General features: G+C 32.6%; 1 protein-coding gene across 1 annotated transcript in view; it reads left to right on the top strand.

Annotated features, from left to right (window-relative positions):
• The window catches only part of LOC102677924 (apolipophorins), a 37,699-nt gene that overhangs the window by 3,409 nt on the left and 17,671 nt on the right, over positions 1-16,619 (top strand). The window contains exons 2-5 of the mRNA XM_031510288.1: positions 14,322-14,354; positions 14,442-14,626; positions 15,147-15,329; positions 15,658-16,616. Coding sequence (XP_031366148.1) covers positions 14,322-14,354; positions 14,442-14,626; positions 15,147-15,329; positions 15,658-16,616 — 1,360 coding nt within the window. The remainder of the gene's footprint in view (positions 1-14,321; positions 14,355-14,441; positions 14,627-15,146; positions 15,330-15,657; positions 16,617-16,619) is intronic.

Raw genomic sequence — 16,619 nt, 5'->3', positions numbered from 1 at the left:
TACGCCGCACAGGGTGTCGAGGACGTAACTCCATACACTCGAACTTGAAACTCGTTACGTCGTCTCGTGAAAACTTTTTTTCCCCGGCCTCCATTACTGCACGACAAAACACGACGGTGAAATATATCGTATCGTAGAACTCTGTTTATATGAACTTGTGGGAGGACAAGTTCGTATAACCAGATTCTTCACACAGATATGATTCTATCTAATTCTCATCAAATGCGATTTCTCGTTCAGTTAGAATAGAATTCGTTATGGTTTTTTCCTTTTTTTCTTTTTTAAGAAAAGAAAGAAAATAACGCATTATATTAACGAATATTAGAATTTTCGAAACAATATTTTTCTAATGTAATAATCGAAACTTGTTAACAAAAACGATTTTTATTCGACTTCAATTTTCAAGATCTGCTTCGTGATTTGATTATATCTAATCAATCACGTAATCTTTCTGCAATATAATTATATTCTATAATATTGTGTATATATAATGGAATAATTTCGAATATGAATTAAAGATTTTAAAATTATTTTACTTTTAGAAAAATTAAAAAAGATTTTGATACGTTTTTGACACGAACTGTTGGATGAATCAATTTTTTACTTACTTCGTATATAAAGAAGATAATTTACATTTCCAATTCGTATAATAAGATTGATAGCAGAGGCACTCAATTAGGCGTTCAATTCGATTTGTCTAAAATTTCGTTCGTAACAATGGTTCACCCATAAATGGTTAGAGAAAGAAAGAGAGAAGGAAGGGAGATGGAAGGTTTGACGAAATATTTTGCGATAAATTCAATTTACGCGAGGAGAGGTATCGGGCATTCACAATAAGAGGGGAAGGAATATCCTCACGCAGCAACGAAATTCAGGTAGAAGTTTATTCAGCTAGTCCCGACCGTCTCTAAAATGCATGGAACTACCCCTTTGCAGTCTCCCAGGAATTCTGTGTGCCAGGTAAATAAGTTCCACCCTCGCAGATACGTATCTCGCATAAAAGTTTTTTGCAGAAACGCGTATCGGGGCCGGGTAAGACGACGAGAATAGGCGCCATTTCTTTTTTGACAATATTTAATTCGAACCGTGCGTATTATTCCAAGATATGAAAAAAAGTTTGCGAGATATATTGCGATATATTTGAACTTGTTTCTTTTGGTTCGGTTTGAGTACGAATTTTTTTTCTTTTTTTTTTATCAATATCTTGGGTTTTATTATGGAGAAATTTATTATTATTAGAATATTGAATTTATGGATTATTGGATGAAATAAATCCAAATATATATTTATCATTCCATTCCTTGAAACAATATCATAGAATTTTTATTAAGATAATACTCGATAACTTCGCTATCATTTTTTGCAAAAAAATAAATGAATAATTAAATTTATTATAGATTTTTTTCATACAAAATCGTCTATTTTGCACTATTTATAAAGTAGCAAAATCTTTATAAAATTAAATGAATTAATATGAAATTTTTATTAATTATTTATTAATAAAAGTAAATGTAAGTATTATTATTTTTCTTTTAAAATGAAATTACTTGCAGAACTTGAGATATATTTTAATAGATGGTTCTAATAAATCTTATGTGAATTTCTCGATCAAACATGTTCCGTACGATAGAAAGGGTCAATGAGCTTTCACTTCTTGATGTCAAAAGGTTATTGGTCGTGTCAAGGGTGGAGAGATTAACAAGACAGACCGATGTCGAAATTAATTTCAACAGATAGGATTCGGTTATGAGTAAATTACTTTATGATTTTAGTCCATCCTTTTCATTACTATTCAAATGGGAATTCTCTTTCTACGCTCTCTAGTGAATTGACAAATATGATGATAAATTTAAGGTTATAAAATTTTTGTTGCTTCAAGTCAATTTGATATTTATGAAATTCTTTATTTCTTTAATTAATTCTTTATTATTATTATTATTATGTATTTTGGAGAAAATTGATAATTTTTTATTTAAATGATTTGAAAAAATACCAGTTTATTCTTACAATCGTGAAAGAGAATCCTAGTGATTTTTTTCTTTCACTAACTTTTCCTTTAGTCCGATTATTTTAGAATTGACGTACGTTTTTTTTTCTTCTTCTTCTTCTTTTGTAAAGATCCTGGTATTTGGTTAGTTCTAATGACTGGTTTTCGTCTTTTGTTATGTTTGTTCTAGTTTAACTGCAGCGACTATTCATAGAGCAAGCTGCGTCACAGTGGACGTCAGTATACTCTACTAATGGCTACTAGAGTATTCTGCGTCTATGGCTTTGGCACATAGCAGTTTCTTCTTGTACTCTAATTTCTGTACTGGTTATGTATTTTCATTCTTATCTTGGAAATTATTATCTTCCTATATTTTTCGAACGATTGTTTATTCCAAAAAACATACGTATATGATTTCTCAAATTATGAGAGATTGTACACAACATTATTATCGATTATTTATTATCTTATATGTGCAGATTGAAATATGGAATTAAATGAAGATGAGAAATGGAAAAAATAATATGAAAAAGTTACTGATAAAACATATTTGATTAGTCTGATAATTAATGTTGATTGAATTTTTGAATGATGAGATAGGTTCTTTTTTTATAATAATTATAAGTATATAATAAATATATAATAATTATATATTAATTGACAAACGAATATTAAATTTTTAACAATTCATGAGCTGTAAACATAGATATAAAAATCGACTAATATAGTGATTTTTAAAGCTTCACAAATAGCAGAATCGATTCGTACGATTATCTTTGACCCCGTAAACTTATGAGTTTTTTTATCTTTGCAAACAACTTCGAATCAGAATCATAGAGATCATGGTCTGAACTTTGAGACCGATTGGTAATTCTCTCGAAAGAAAATTCAAAAGGAGTAATAAGTAACAAATAATATCTATGATTTAACTTTTGAATATCTCCGTCCATAAATTAAAAATTAAATATTAATATTTATTTAATTAATATTTGTAATTTTTTTTGTTTTTCTATTTAACTTTTTTTAATTATATTTATAAATTCAACTTTTTTCAATTGTTCTCAATACTTTCAAAAGATTTTAAGATTAAAAAGAGAACTCATTTTCCAAAAAATATATAAATAAATAATTTGATTTTCTATGTATTCGTTATTTTTCTTATCAACTTTAAAAATTTCGATAAAATTATTCTTTTTAATATTATTCTTTCATTTTCAAGAAAAAAATAATAGAGTAATAACAGAAATATATATATAAAGTTTTCGTTTTCCATCCTCGGTTCAATATTTTATTTCGAAGTAAAACTTATCACTGTGACATTTAACTTATTATTACGTTCTTACCGTCATGGATTTACGTGTGTTTCCTGACAATAGTTAGAAACGATGCATCAAAGAAAAAAGCTTTTTTAACGTGTCTTGCTTCCCGAAGCCATCAAGCTTGCGTGTTTCCTATCTTCATCCGCGTTGATCATAAAACACTGTATAAACCACTACACTTATCAGGCAGTAATATCGAATAATTTACGACCGTGGAGACACTTGACATGAAATAACAACTATAATTAATATTTCCTTAACTATTGCTAGAAATTATCGTAATTAACTATCTTGTCTCTTCTGTGTGTTTTTTTCTTTTTAATTAAAAAATAAACACATTCACGACTTTTATAAAATATATTCCAACGTTTAATCTTCTCCTATTAAATTTACTCTTAAAATACCATAATAATATCTAAGAAGATATATAATACATAAAATATATTTGAATAAAATCTTCGAAAAAAAAAAAAGTTTTTCATTCTATAATTTAACAAATTAAATTTTAATAAAATTCCTAAATTTTTTCTCGTATACTTTTCAAATAAATTATTACACTTCAAATAAAATTTTTCGTTTCATTATTAAAAGGGAGAGCAAAATTTCCATTGGTTAAGTTTTTACCTAACAAAAAAGATGAAATAAATATTAATCGGAACAAAAAAAAAAGAAAAAGAAGAAAAGGAACGCATCGTTGAGTAAATTTTTCAAAGTCCCATCTTGAAAATGGAATAATATTGGAGGAAATGGGTCGAGTCTCTGAGGACACCCGAAGCTAGGTTCGAAGACTTCCAAGATTTCGAAACTAGCAATTTTCCCCAAAATAAACAATGTATCCTTCGAAATCGAATGATTTCTATCATCTTCGATCATTTTTTCTCTCTGTCTCTCTCTTTTTCTCTCACTCTCTTCAAGTCTAAACGACTGTTTACAAAGGAGTGACACCGAATACCGAGATCAATGATCCAGAGACTTCCTCCACTTTGCACGGTCCTATTGTCGATGGAGTTAGATGGACGATGATGGACAATGATTAGGCTGCGAGTTCTTTGAATCATTACCCAATGGTCAGTTGTCGTTATTATTGTCCTACTTCCGCAGACGCTAGAATTCAATGTTAGAATTCATGTCGGTTTAAACAATAGAACTGCGGTATGAAAATATTTTTTCAAACGATTACGTGATATATATAATGAATATATATATAAATAATATATATATATATACATTGTTCCTGTCACGTTTAAATACAGGAAATAATAAAGAAAACACATGTCTTGATTTAAACGGAAAATTTTTTTAGAATGATTTCAAATAAAAAGAGAAATAATAAATGTAACGAAGAAAATAAAAAAATAATTTTCGAATTTTTTTCAAACCTCAATCTTGCTTTGAATTATTAAAGATTTCAAGAAAAATTTCTATTGTAAAATTGAAATCATTAATATAATATATATGAAGACGAGAGAGATTAGCGAATAAAAATAGATGTATGAAATTTGAAAAGAGAAATGATTGGAAATATGAATAGTGGAATTAATAATTTAATACGTTTCAGACTAAGAATAAATGAATAGAAACAATGGATACGAAATTAATAATTTATTCCAATTTCTAAAAGGAGTGGAAAGGGCAAACCTGGATTGGGCACCCATAATACACTGACCCCATAATATTCAACCACATAAAATTTCGTTCCACGGACGGTAATTTCGAGCTAATCAGAATTCCACTTTCCTCCGAGATATGATCGTGGAAAATTAGAAAGGTCAGTTCGAAACTAGTCCCGGATAAATGTGAACGGTGGTGCAGCGGGGAACTGTTATCATACGACCCGTCATGATTAGCTCTAGATCGAATTTCCCCTATGGTGCCTGCTCCACCGATTTATCGAGCCCCGTGGAATCAAGAAAATATACTTTATTTTCGCCGGATTAGGGGCCGGAATATTCGATTACAACTTCAATGTGAACAATATTGTCGATCTGTCACGGGTGCGAGCTTCGTTGCACTTTAATTTTTTCAAGTTCATGGAAATTTTTAATAAATTCTTCCTTCGTTCTTCACTTCCGACTGCGACATTGTTTCGGAGAATAGAAGAAGTTTTCCAGAGAAACTTTTGTTGAGAAATATTGCTTGCGAATAAATGCAATGAATATTGACGAAACTAGGAAAAGAGTGATAATAAATTATAGAGGAATGAAAAGAAAAAGAAGAAATAATCATGTTATTTGAGACTGATGAATCCGTCTCTAAGGTGATGAAAATTTTATATGAAAATATTGTACAATGTTGTTAAAATATGAAATCCATTGGGGAAATATACATTATACGCGTGGGATTAAATTGAAAATAAATGAAGAAATAAAGAGAACCTAGGAGGGAGAGAGGGAAGAGGAACAGAACATAGCTCATGATCTACTTGACGCCATATTGAATGAAGATTAACTTGGTCGGGAAAAATTTCAATCTTAAGTTAACCTTAGCTTAAATCAAATGATCAATAATTTATTGTGCTCTTGCTCTTTTAAAAGAGCACATATATATATTTTTTCTTTCTTTCTTTAAATACTTTATCCATTTTAAATTCTTTTATATATATTTTACAAACTTTTTACATGTATATATATATCCATAAATTAGAAAATTATTACTAAATTATTTTTAATTAATTCTCTTTCAAATATTTCTCACATCTATATCCTTCGCAACAATTGAAAAAAATCACCAAAAAATCTCTTTAACAAGTTTGTTAAAAAATCGAAATATCATTAACTTCTCAAACTCGTTTCTTCTGACAAATAATCCCTCAGATATAACATTTCGGAGAAAATCCCCAACTATGAGAATTCCACGTTCTTCCCACGTTCTTGTCATTTTCACAGAGATCACGGGGGAGGGAGAGGGAGGGGAGGAAAATCGCGTGGAAAATCCGGCGGGAAGACAGTGGACCGCTTAAGAGCGTCTCGAGTGACGGTAGAAATGAATTTTCGATGGCGGCTGGCAGACTACATCCCGGCTTGGGATAATTGCAGCCGCGATAAGCGGATGTTGCAGCCCCGTTGCGGTACCTTTCCACGCGATGAACACGTGAAAGCTGGGAACAATGTATCACGGGAATTATAAGTGGTGTAAATTACGGGTAGAAAGCTTCGTGCGCACGAGGGGTTACCCTCGCAATCTAACCTAACTTTCGTTTTAAACGGCTATAATTCCGTTAATGAAGACACATCGCCCAGAAATAGTTAATCGATAAAGTGGCTCGTAAATGGTATCGCCTCGAAGATGTTCACCTCCCTTTGATTATTCTTATTCCGTCTTTACCGATTATCCTTAAGGAAGTCGTTTGGCTCTATATAGAGGAGCCATGAAGGCGGACTTGTAATTTATTTTTGAGCAAATAATTTGGATAAAAGCTGCTCTCTGTCTCCGTGAAATAATCGAATGATTGAATTGGAAGAATTGTGATTCTTTAAGTTTTTTTTATTTGCCTTCGCTTTTGAATCGTGAAACTTAATTGGATAAATTTAGAAAGAAGAAAAGGGATTTATAAATAAATTTCCGAATTATTTTATTTCTTCAACTTTTTTTTTTTAATTTTTTCTCTTTCGCCAATTCTTAATATTTTAATTTATTTACCAATATATTTTTTTACCAATATAAAAATTGATAAAAAAAATTAAAAGATACTTTAATCATTTAAAACTCTTTAATAAATATAAATACTCTTTTTCCTGAAATCCTGAATCGAAACATAGTTTTAAAAGAGCGATTCAGAAACTGAATGGTCTCCCCTCCTCCCTAAAAATGAATGTTAATCGAGGATTCTTCAAAAAGTAACGGCAATAACGCGATTAGGGCTATTCATGGTAATTGTTTGTTCGACACGGTATTAAGAGTACCTAAAATCACCCCGGGCCGCTAATATACGGTATCTCGCGGTACATAACCGGCTGGAACGAGGTCTATATCATTGAAACGATTACAGGTCCCCCATGTTCAACCGGACATTTGGTAAATTGATTTGATCTCAACGTCCCTACTTCCCAATAAAACAGACGAGATACGATATAAGCTCGGTTGCGTTGTTATTATACATCATTCTGGTACAAAATCTTAGAATGATTACGGGAAAAGATCGAATTTGAACCGAATAGATCACTATTTTATTCGATGTTCTATGTAACGTTTGATATATTAGAAAGTTTTAAATTTAAATCACATTTTAAATTTGTGCAAATTACGTTTACTTTTGGTTTTTAAAGAAAATTGGATAAAAATATATCGTTTTATTGTAAAAATAACAAATATCGCATACTCGAAAGAGATTTAGAAATGGATTTAGATCTTGCTCAATATAAGAAATTATTATTTCGTTTCATATTTTATATCAATCTAAATGTTGAATCTATCTATCTATATCTTTTATAGAAATATCACACGATATTTGTGATGACTATCATCGTCATCGAGATACTTATCCTTTGTGTAAAATATCGATCAGATATAACAGAAACGTTTAAGCTGTTACTTTCCTATTACGTAAAATCACTATTACGTGAAATAGATGAAACGTGCTTCCTCGTGCTACCTCGAGCACGTCCATAGCCCACATTGACGACATTCACCGGTCGCATATACGCGGTCATAGTGCTCAACCTGTTAACTGGGTCGTTTCTTAAACAGAAACCACCGTAATCATGGAATCAAAGGTGAATAAAGCCAGCTCAATTTTACGTATTACGTGTTCCGCATGAATAAAATGATCTCTTTCAAATAATGAAAATGGAATATAATATCTAGAAAATTTAGAAATTTTCCTAGACGATAAAAATAAATTATTTAGATGAAAATGTGAGAATGAAGAGTGTTCTAAAGAGTTACTAAATAACTTGCATAAAAATCAAATAGAAATAAATATTTAACAGAAATAGAATAATATAGTAAGAAAATTTGGGGATCCCTAGACGAATAAATCATTAAGTTCATACATACAAATCTTTTAAATAACTACTTATTTTACAATATTCGTAAGAATCAAACGATATATAAGTACTTAAAATGGCAGAATGGAAATATAATGAGAAGATTTTCAAAGTTTCCACCCCTCTTAAATAAAACTTAGTGAGAAAATTTATTACAAATTATTCAATTCTGAATACAATAAGAATCAAATATTCATAATTTTCAACATCTTTTTCTTAATTTTAATAAAAAAATTCGTACAAAATCCATGATGGAACACTTTTTAAAAATAATATCATCCCATCGAACTATCTCTGTCATGCAAGGTATACACGTTTCTATCACGGTGATTTCTATCACGAACGAATCACGAATGTTTCTATTGAATCGTACGATCGATATTATTATTTATTCCGCCACCACGTGGAACAGAGACCAACCACAATGAAACGAGAGACATTTCCACACGGCTGAAATTTCGAGCACTCGTGACACTTGCAATTTTCATTCGCGATCCAGGAGCGATTACGCGACACCAAATGGCGAATCTCTACATAATCGGATAATGGAAGAAGAGAGAAAGAGATAGAGAGAGAGAGAGAGAAAGAGAGAAATTGCGATCCGACCGATTTAATTTGCCGCCCCATTACGAGGTCTCTGCCATTCGCTCGAAACTCGACAGAAGCCTCGAGATTCTTTTGGTGAAGATCGTTTCATTTCGTTTTGAGATTGCGTCTGAGTTTTCTGAGAAGGAAAATTGACCGGGATTCGCGGCTTACTGTTGAACGTTGTGTAGAACCAGAAATTTCGAGATTATTAGGTTCGTTGAAAGGTTTTGTCGATAAAATTCTTTTGCTTTGTATCATATCCCGTTTGGGGAGTGTAAATTGGACGAAATGAATTTGTATTGTGTGAAAAATGGAGAGGGAAAATAACGGAATTGAGAAAATCTTAAATTTTAGAATGCGCGTGGGATTTAAAAAGAAATACTTTGAAAATTTAAATTCATAATAGAGAGGAAGTACAGGAAACATATTTTTAATATTTCGAAGTTTTGGAATTAAATAAATTGTCGGGTAGAATAGAATTTCAAGCAAATGTATGTTTCAATTAAAATAATTAATTTTTTAAAAAGGAGAAGAATAGGAAATTAGATTTTGAAATGTCGATCGATCGATATTTTGAGATGTTTTGTCGATTCTTATCGTTTCTAAAAATTTTATAATAAAATGGCAGGAGTTTTATTTAAAAAAACATGATACATGATAACTCGTCGAAAATAAGTTAACAATATCTGTTCGATAAAAAATTATAAACGTTATGAAACAATGAAAAAGTCACTCCCCTGTTTGATTTGCTGTCATATAGTATCAATTATAATGATTCAAACGTATCGAGCAAAACAAGAATAATTTTCTCGAGGGGAAATAAATTATTTTTACAGAATGTGTGCAGACTTATGCAGAGTTTTATGAAAAGTTTTAAAAATCAAGAAGTATAAGTGAAAACATTCTTTCTTATATATAAATTTAAACAAAATATAATAATTTAATTATAGAAATTTCCCTAATTATAGTAATATCAAACGTTCCAGAAAAATTTATCTCGAGTTTCTCTAAAATAATAAATATGATAAAATAAATTTTAAAATTGAACAAATAATAAGATATTTCTGACCTAATCTAAAATTATGAATTTTTCTTATATATAGATAAATAATCAATCCATATTAAGATATTATATTATTTCGATTTCTTCGATGAATTTAATCAAGCAATAAATTTTATCCTCTTTGGCATTATCTTTAAGAAAATCGCACATTATATTTCAGGCAGTTTAAGATAAAAATGATTTAAAAAGATGTATTGATAACAACGAAGTAGAAGAGACTCTATTTTTTTTCCTATGATAGTTCTGATCTGGATAACACGATCGACCAATAGGATTGAACCTGTACGAGGATCGGTATTAATTTCAATCTTCTGACCAGCAAACTCCATTCGAGCTAAATCCAATCTGGATCCGGTAAAAAGGAGAAATGGCGAAGCACTACGTGACAGGAAACGTTCACAAGTCCGGAGGACTCTTTATCGTAATTTATCATGACCTTTCTTACAAAAGAGCATTGATGTTGCGTTACTTGCTTCACGTGGACGTTGCCGGCATAATGCTGTACGAAAATAATTCTCTGTATTCTAAAAATTGTTCTTATTATTATTAAATCACAAACGAGGAGAAGAACGAGGAAAAAAAAAGAATAAAGATATCAGAGGATGTTATTATTATCCTTTTTTTTTTATTCGTATCTTATATTATATTCAAATCTCGACAACAAGAATTTCTTGTTAATACACTTGCATCAGTCTCAACAATTTCAAATCTGGTATTTCACTCAATCCTGGGATTGAGAACGAGAAGAGAACGAGAGTTAAAAAAATCTAAATCTAGAAATTCCTTATCGAATTGATCTCGATATTACTATATTGCAATATCTTAAAAAATTACGATATCCCACGATATTAAAGCATTACAAAATTACAATATATTACACGAACATTTTAACGTTGTACGATATTGAAATAAAATTGCAATTGGATTGTAACGAGGCAAGCAGCTTAAAATTTCATAGACAATATCGTTGCAATTTCTAAAGTTCCTAATTTCACGTCCGAGCACCCATCGAATCGACTAAAAATAAATGTTTCAAGATCGGGGGTCACCGGAGTCAGCGATTATCACATTATCGACGCGACCTTACTACGAGGTTCAGGCCTGTTCTGCACAAATACATCGTTCTTTTCCCCCTTAAGGCTAATCAACGGCGCGCGAAAAAATGTAATCGATTATAAAACGAGTCAATAAGATTTTTTATTATGGCCTTTTTGCCGGTTTTAATGGCGATGAACGGAACGAAATAAATCATCGGTCACGTAGACTTTATCGTTTGCGGCCTTCGAAAGCAAACGATACCGATTCGATATACACGTTATGATATTATTCGATCGATCGAACGAAAGAAAAGTGATTCGATTTACTATGCTCGCAAAAAATATTTTCAATATTGATATTTGTTAATATTTAATTGATAATTACTTGGCTATCAAAATATTAAGATTTATTTATCTTTTAATATTTCATTATTCGAATGATTGATCTTTACGTTAATTTCAAAAAGTCTACGTGAAGAAATTCAAACACAATTTTTCAATTTTTTGAAAATTAAACATTTTAAAATATTCAAAATATTTAAAGCTGATATTGGCGAGTATTTATTAAATATTTTTTGATTTTAAAACAATTTAACATAAGAGAGAAATTTCATGGGGAAAAAAGATACTATAAAATATTCAATTGCGAAGAAAGTTGTCGTGCTTGAGATCCTAAGGGTAAAAAAATTTACATTTTACTTGTTTAAACGTCAAAGGGTGTGGAATATTAAATGAATAATTAAAAAATGAATAAATCTTTACATTTTTACAGAATTCTAAATAATTAAAAGGTTTACATTTTAACGATTGAATAATTAAGTATTAAAAAAAAGTTTTAAAAAATTGAAATTTAAATACATTTTTGAATGAATTTTGAAATTTTAATTTTATCATTTGAAATATTTTTGACGATCAAATATTTTATTCGTTTGAACGTCAAAGAAATTATCATTTATTTAAAGTATCAACTCGTCAAAAGAACAAGAAAATTGTAGGAATAGAAAGGACAAAAGATAATAATAAAAGCGCTTCGATAAGACAAGACTTATTAAAAAGTTCTCGAGCAAATGAAGCCTCTGTAAGCCTTCTACGCGTGCATTTTTCTACGATGTTATCCACTTTCTACATTATTATCCGGTAAAAATCTAAATAGTGGATAAAAACGGGATAAAGTGGCTCGATGATAGAAGCTTCTTAAACACGAAACTTTTCATAAACATTCACCGTGCATATTTTCTATATCGTTTACCAAGTTATCTTTTACATGCATCACAACACTTTAATGAGCCTTAAGAAAGAAAAAAAGCTCTTCTCTTTTAATTTTTTTTAAGAGCTGACCGAATTTTTTCGAAACAAATTTTAATTCTACCCGTACACGTTGGTCTAATAAATTTTCAAGAAGATTTTTAGAATATCTAATAATTTTTCTATTATCTATCCTTAATTATTTTTAGACCATTAATTATTAATATTATCGTGCGCTCGTCAAATATCAAATATTTCAAGTCAACAGTTCTAACAACTTTCATTCTTTACAACTTTTTTAATTGTACGTGAATTACGAATGATCGAAAAAATACAGGGAAAGATCGTGAAAAAAAAAGTACGTGACAAACTTTGATATTTCACTTCTTTCAAGAACACTTCTTTCGAAACTCATAAATTATTCAATTCCAATTTAAAGAACCTCTTCGTGCAAAAATAAAATAGAAAAAATTTATTTCCAAAATAACTTTTATATTTCGAAAATATATTCTACGTAATATATACACACACAGACACACACGATTCTTCCACGATTCCTCGGATAGAAGAATTTTTCTCGCTAAGGTTACCACGAAATGCATAAAAATATCTATCGTCTCACGTTGATAACCCGAGAAACACGTTTCTCGAGTCGTTTAACTTCGGTAAAGGGGATGGCAGATGTGAGATCGCTATGTCAGCAACACTATCCCGCCCCAATCTATCAGGTAAACTATCGAGATACCCTGCTCGAATTCGAAATATCGTGGGGGGGACAATATGGTGGTGGCCTCCGATAATCCGGAGATATTCGGGGATATATTCGAGGAGGACTGTCGAACAGATTCTGAATTTCGAGGGAGCAAAGAGAAGGGTTTTTTTTCCCTCCCTTACCCCGTTTCGAGCCAATTTATCAGGTCTGGGCTCGGGACCGGTCTGGATTTCGCGTCACGTGCCGAAATCCTTCAACGACGCAAAACTTTCATTGCGTGGCACGGTAAGGTAAGAAGGAGAAAACGGCCCTCGAGGGAGTCTGAAGACTCGATTAAATAGAAAAGTCGATTAAATACAAAAGAGACGGATTAACCAAGTTCGAGGTTCGTCACGCACCGTAATCACATATCATAGATCCTCACGTATTCTATTAGGTTTGTTGCATATAAAACGATCGATTTAAAGGTTAGATTCCTCGAAGTTTACGAGTGGAACGTGTCGATGGTTATTATAACGGAACTTCTCTATCAGCTGTTAATTGAAAGTTTAATTTTAATTGAACATTGGTTCGATTAAAATTTAATCAGCAAGCCTGTGAAGCTTGGCGAATTTGTATTGCACCGCGTTTAGATTATATATTGGGTATTTATCGATGGGACGTTTAAAAGATTAAAATTATTAATCAAATTTTCAAAGCTTTTTACTTATATCGATATGAATCGATGTTTGATAATTGATCGAAAATTTTTAACGTGGATTCAATCGAGCTTATATCTTGCTACTTTTCGAAATTTTGTTTCTACATTGCTTGTTATATATTATACTGTATTATATTATTCGTCAATTACGTTAACGATTAATATCGTTATTACTCTATTACGGGTGATTGGGATAATTCTCATTGGTTATTATGCTGTTATATATTATTATGCGCTGGCTATGACCGTGTTTATGCGACGTCGAAACAAATCTCGATCTGTGGCCAACTATTGACCCCTTAATGACGAATTCAAGTGGCCATTTTAAGAACCGGCTCGGTTCAATTCAATGCAACTCTGTCTCTCTCGTCCTTTTATTGATCATTATAAATCGTTACCAAAATTGACCAACAACGTCCAGCGATGAGATGAGTTAGAACAATTAAAATTAACAATGGCCGATCCCTAAAATTTTGGTTCTACGATTCTACGATCTTCTTCGTTTCTTTGATTTTTAAACGAGAGAAATATTTTTATAAAATTTCGATAATTTTTTATATATTTAATATCCTATATAGTTTCAACAGAAAATTAAACTATCTTTAAATTATTTCTAAATTTTTTTTAAATTAATCTCGAGAACGGTTTCATTTTTTATATAATACTTATTTTTTTATCGTTTCAGCTCGGCCATCATGCGTGACCGGTTGCCGTGGAAGTAAGTGTACAATTCGAGCTGATTCTTAATTCTTAATAAAACGATCTACGAATCGTGTAACAACGTGTATTTGCTTTTTTGGAATAGTGCACCCAAGCAAGGCGTATCAGGAAGGGCGCACATACGTGTATAATTTAGAAGGATTGTCGGTGACATCCGTCACCAATGCGCAAGGAGATGCGTCCCTTAAACTGTCGGCCACCGTAGAATTGTCCGCGAAACCGGATTGCATTAATCAACTACGGTTGAAGAACGTCAAGATCAACGAAGCGGTAAAACGTTTTAAATTCTTCTCTCGTTTTTTCCACTCTGATTCGACATAATTAACACTTTTCTCCCCTTTTATCAGAATTTACAGAGTCAAAGTGTCAAAAGAATAGTTTTATAGGTTCAAACTTTTACTTTTACATTTTTTTTTCAACACTTTGACAATTTTCCTTTCGCGCTAGGAAAAATTTATTAAAAGAAAGAATGGAACCATTATTATTAAATTTTAGAATACAACCTTCACGTTCTTCATCGGCGGAAAATAATCTTTGATATGAAAATTATACGTATATTTAAAAATTTACTAATTAAATACTATTTGCGTACTTTAACTATGCAATTAGTTTGCAGAGTCACGCAAACGACACGTCAAAGCGTGCACACCTAATAAAACTCGAATTGATTTCGAAAATTAAAAATGTCGATGATATAACTTTATATAATATTTTTTTTTCTCGAATTGAAACTAAAATAAAATAGTACTTACAGTCTGATCTGCTGCTGATGAATAAATGTACATTTCAGCCACCGGTGATCCCAGAAATCGAACAGTACGCAGTCCAATTCAATTACCACGATGGCCACATCGACACTCAGCTCTGCACCGAGCCAGGTGATTCCCAAGCATCCCTCAACATCAAAAGAGCAGTTGTCTCCATGTTCCAATCGGCCATTATGCAGGATAGCGGTTCAACGATACACCACGAGGTTCGTGAAACCTGAAACAATTTTAACAACTCCATGTTATTCAAAGTGATTCGAAGATCAATATCTCACGTAATTAAACCCTTCTCTATTGCCTTGATCGCAAACTGTCTCTCTCAAGAATCGAATAACCCAAAACAATCCAATACTTATTTTCTGTCAATTAAATTAACAATTAAATTAACAATTTAATTCATTTCAATTGGTCCAATCGCGTGCAATTGAAAGAAAAAATTGAGAAAACAATTTCTTTATGAATACTCGAAGACTGATTTCAACATCCACTTTGTTCAAATTCAAAGATCGTCAAAAAATTTTAATTGTTGTTTAGACCGACGTGATGGGAACATGTCTAACAGAGTTCAATTTCCGCAAAGAGGGTGATTCTCTGATCGTGAATAAGAACAGAAACCTCGCCGCGTGCGCGTTCCGCGAGAACTTGAACCAGGGCCTCATATCTGGAAACACGGACGCGGAGGCAGGCGTGAAATCGACTCCTCTTCTCGACTCGCATCAGTCGATCGAGCAACGTTTCAAGCGCGGCATCCTGAACAAAGCGGTCTCCAAGGAGCAGTACGCGCTCAGGCCGTTCAGCAATGGACACGCCGGCGCGAGTACGAACGTGGAAACGACGTTGACGTTGAAGAGCGAGAAGGCGGACAACCCGACCGTAACCGTGTCTCAACCCAAGTCCATAATCTTCGAATCTCCGGAGCCGGTGTTGAAGTCATCCGCGGAGGCGGTTGGCAACGCGTTGAAAGCTGCCAAGGCCGAGGTGGCAGGGGGCGTGAGGCCTGAGGCAGCCGGTAAATTCGCCGATCTGGTGAAGGTTCTCAGGGTGAGCGGGAAGAACGACATCATGTCCGTGTACCAGAAGGTTCGTTCCGGGGACAAAGAGGATCAGAAATTGTTCCTCGACGCTCTGTTCCGCGCTAGGACCGGCGAGGCGGCCGAGGTCGGGGTGGAATTGATCAAGAACAAGGAGCTGACCGACGTCCAGACGCTGCTCTTCTACGCTGGAAGCCTCGCTCTTATACGCCACGTGCACCTTCCGTCCGTGGCGGTGGTCACATCCCTGTTGGACCAGCCCGATCTACATCGGCTAGGTTATCTCGGTGTCGGCCAGGTGATCGGCAGATACTGCCAACAAAATTCGTGCGAGAACGTGGCCGAGATAAAGCAGGCTGTGCACAAGATACGCGAGAAAGTGGGGAACGGGAAGGCGAAGAGCAGGGAGCAGGAGAACTTGATCGTTTCCGCCCTCAAAGCTCTGGGCAACAGCCAGTTCCTCGA

Source organism: Apis dorsata, unplaced genomic scaffold (assembly GCF_000469605.1).
Source record: "Apis dorsata unplaced genomic scaffold, Apis dorsata 1.3 scaffold_220, whole genome shotgun sequence".
Lineage (NCBI taxonomy): Eukaryota > Metazoa > Arthropoda > Insecta > Hymenoptera > Apidae > Apis > Apis dorsata.
This window is presented reverse-complemented; position numbering and strand designations above follow the sequence as displayed.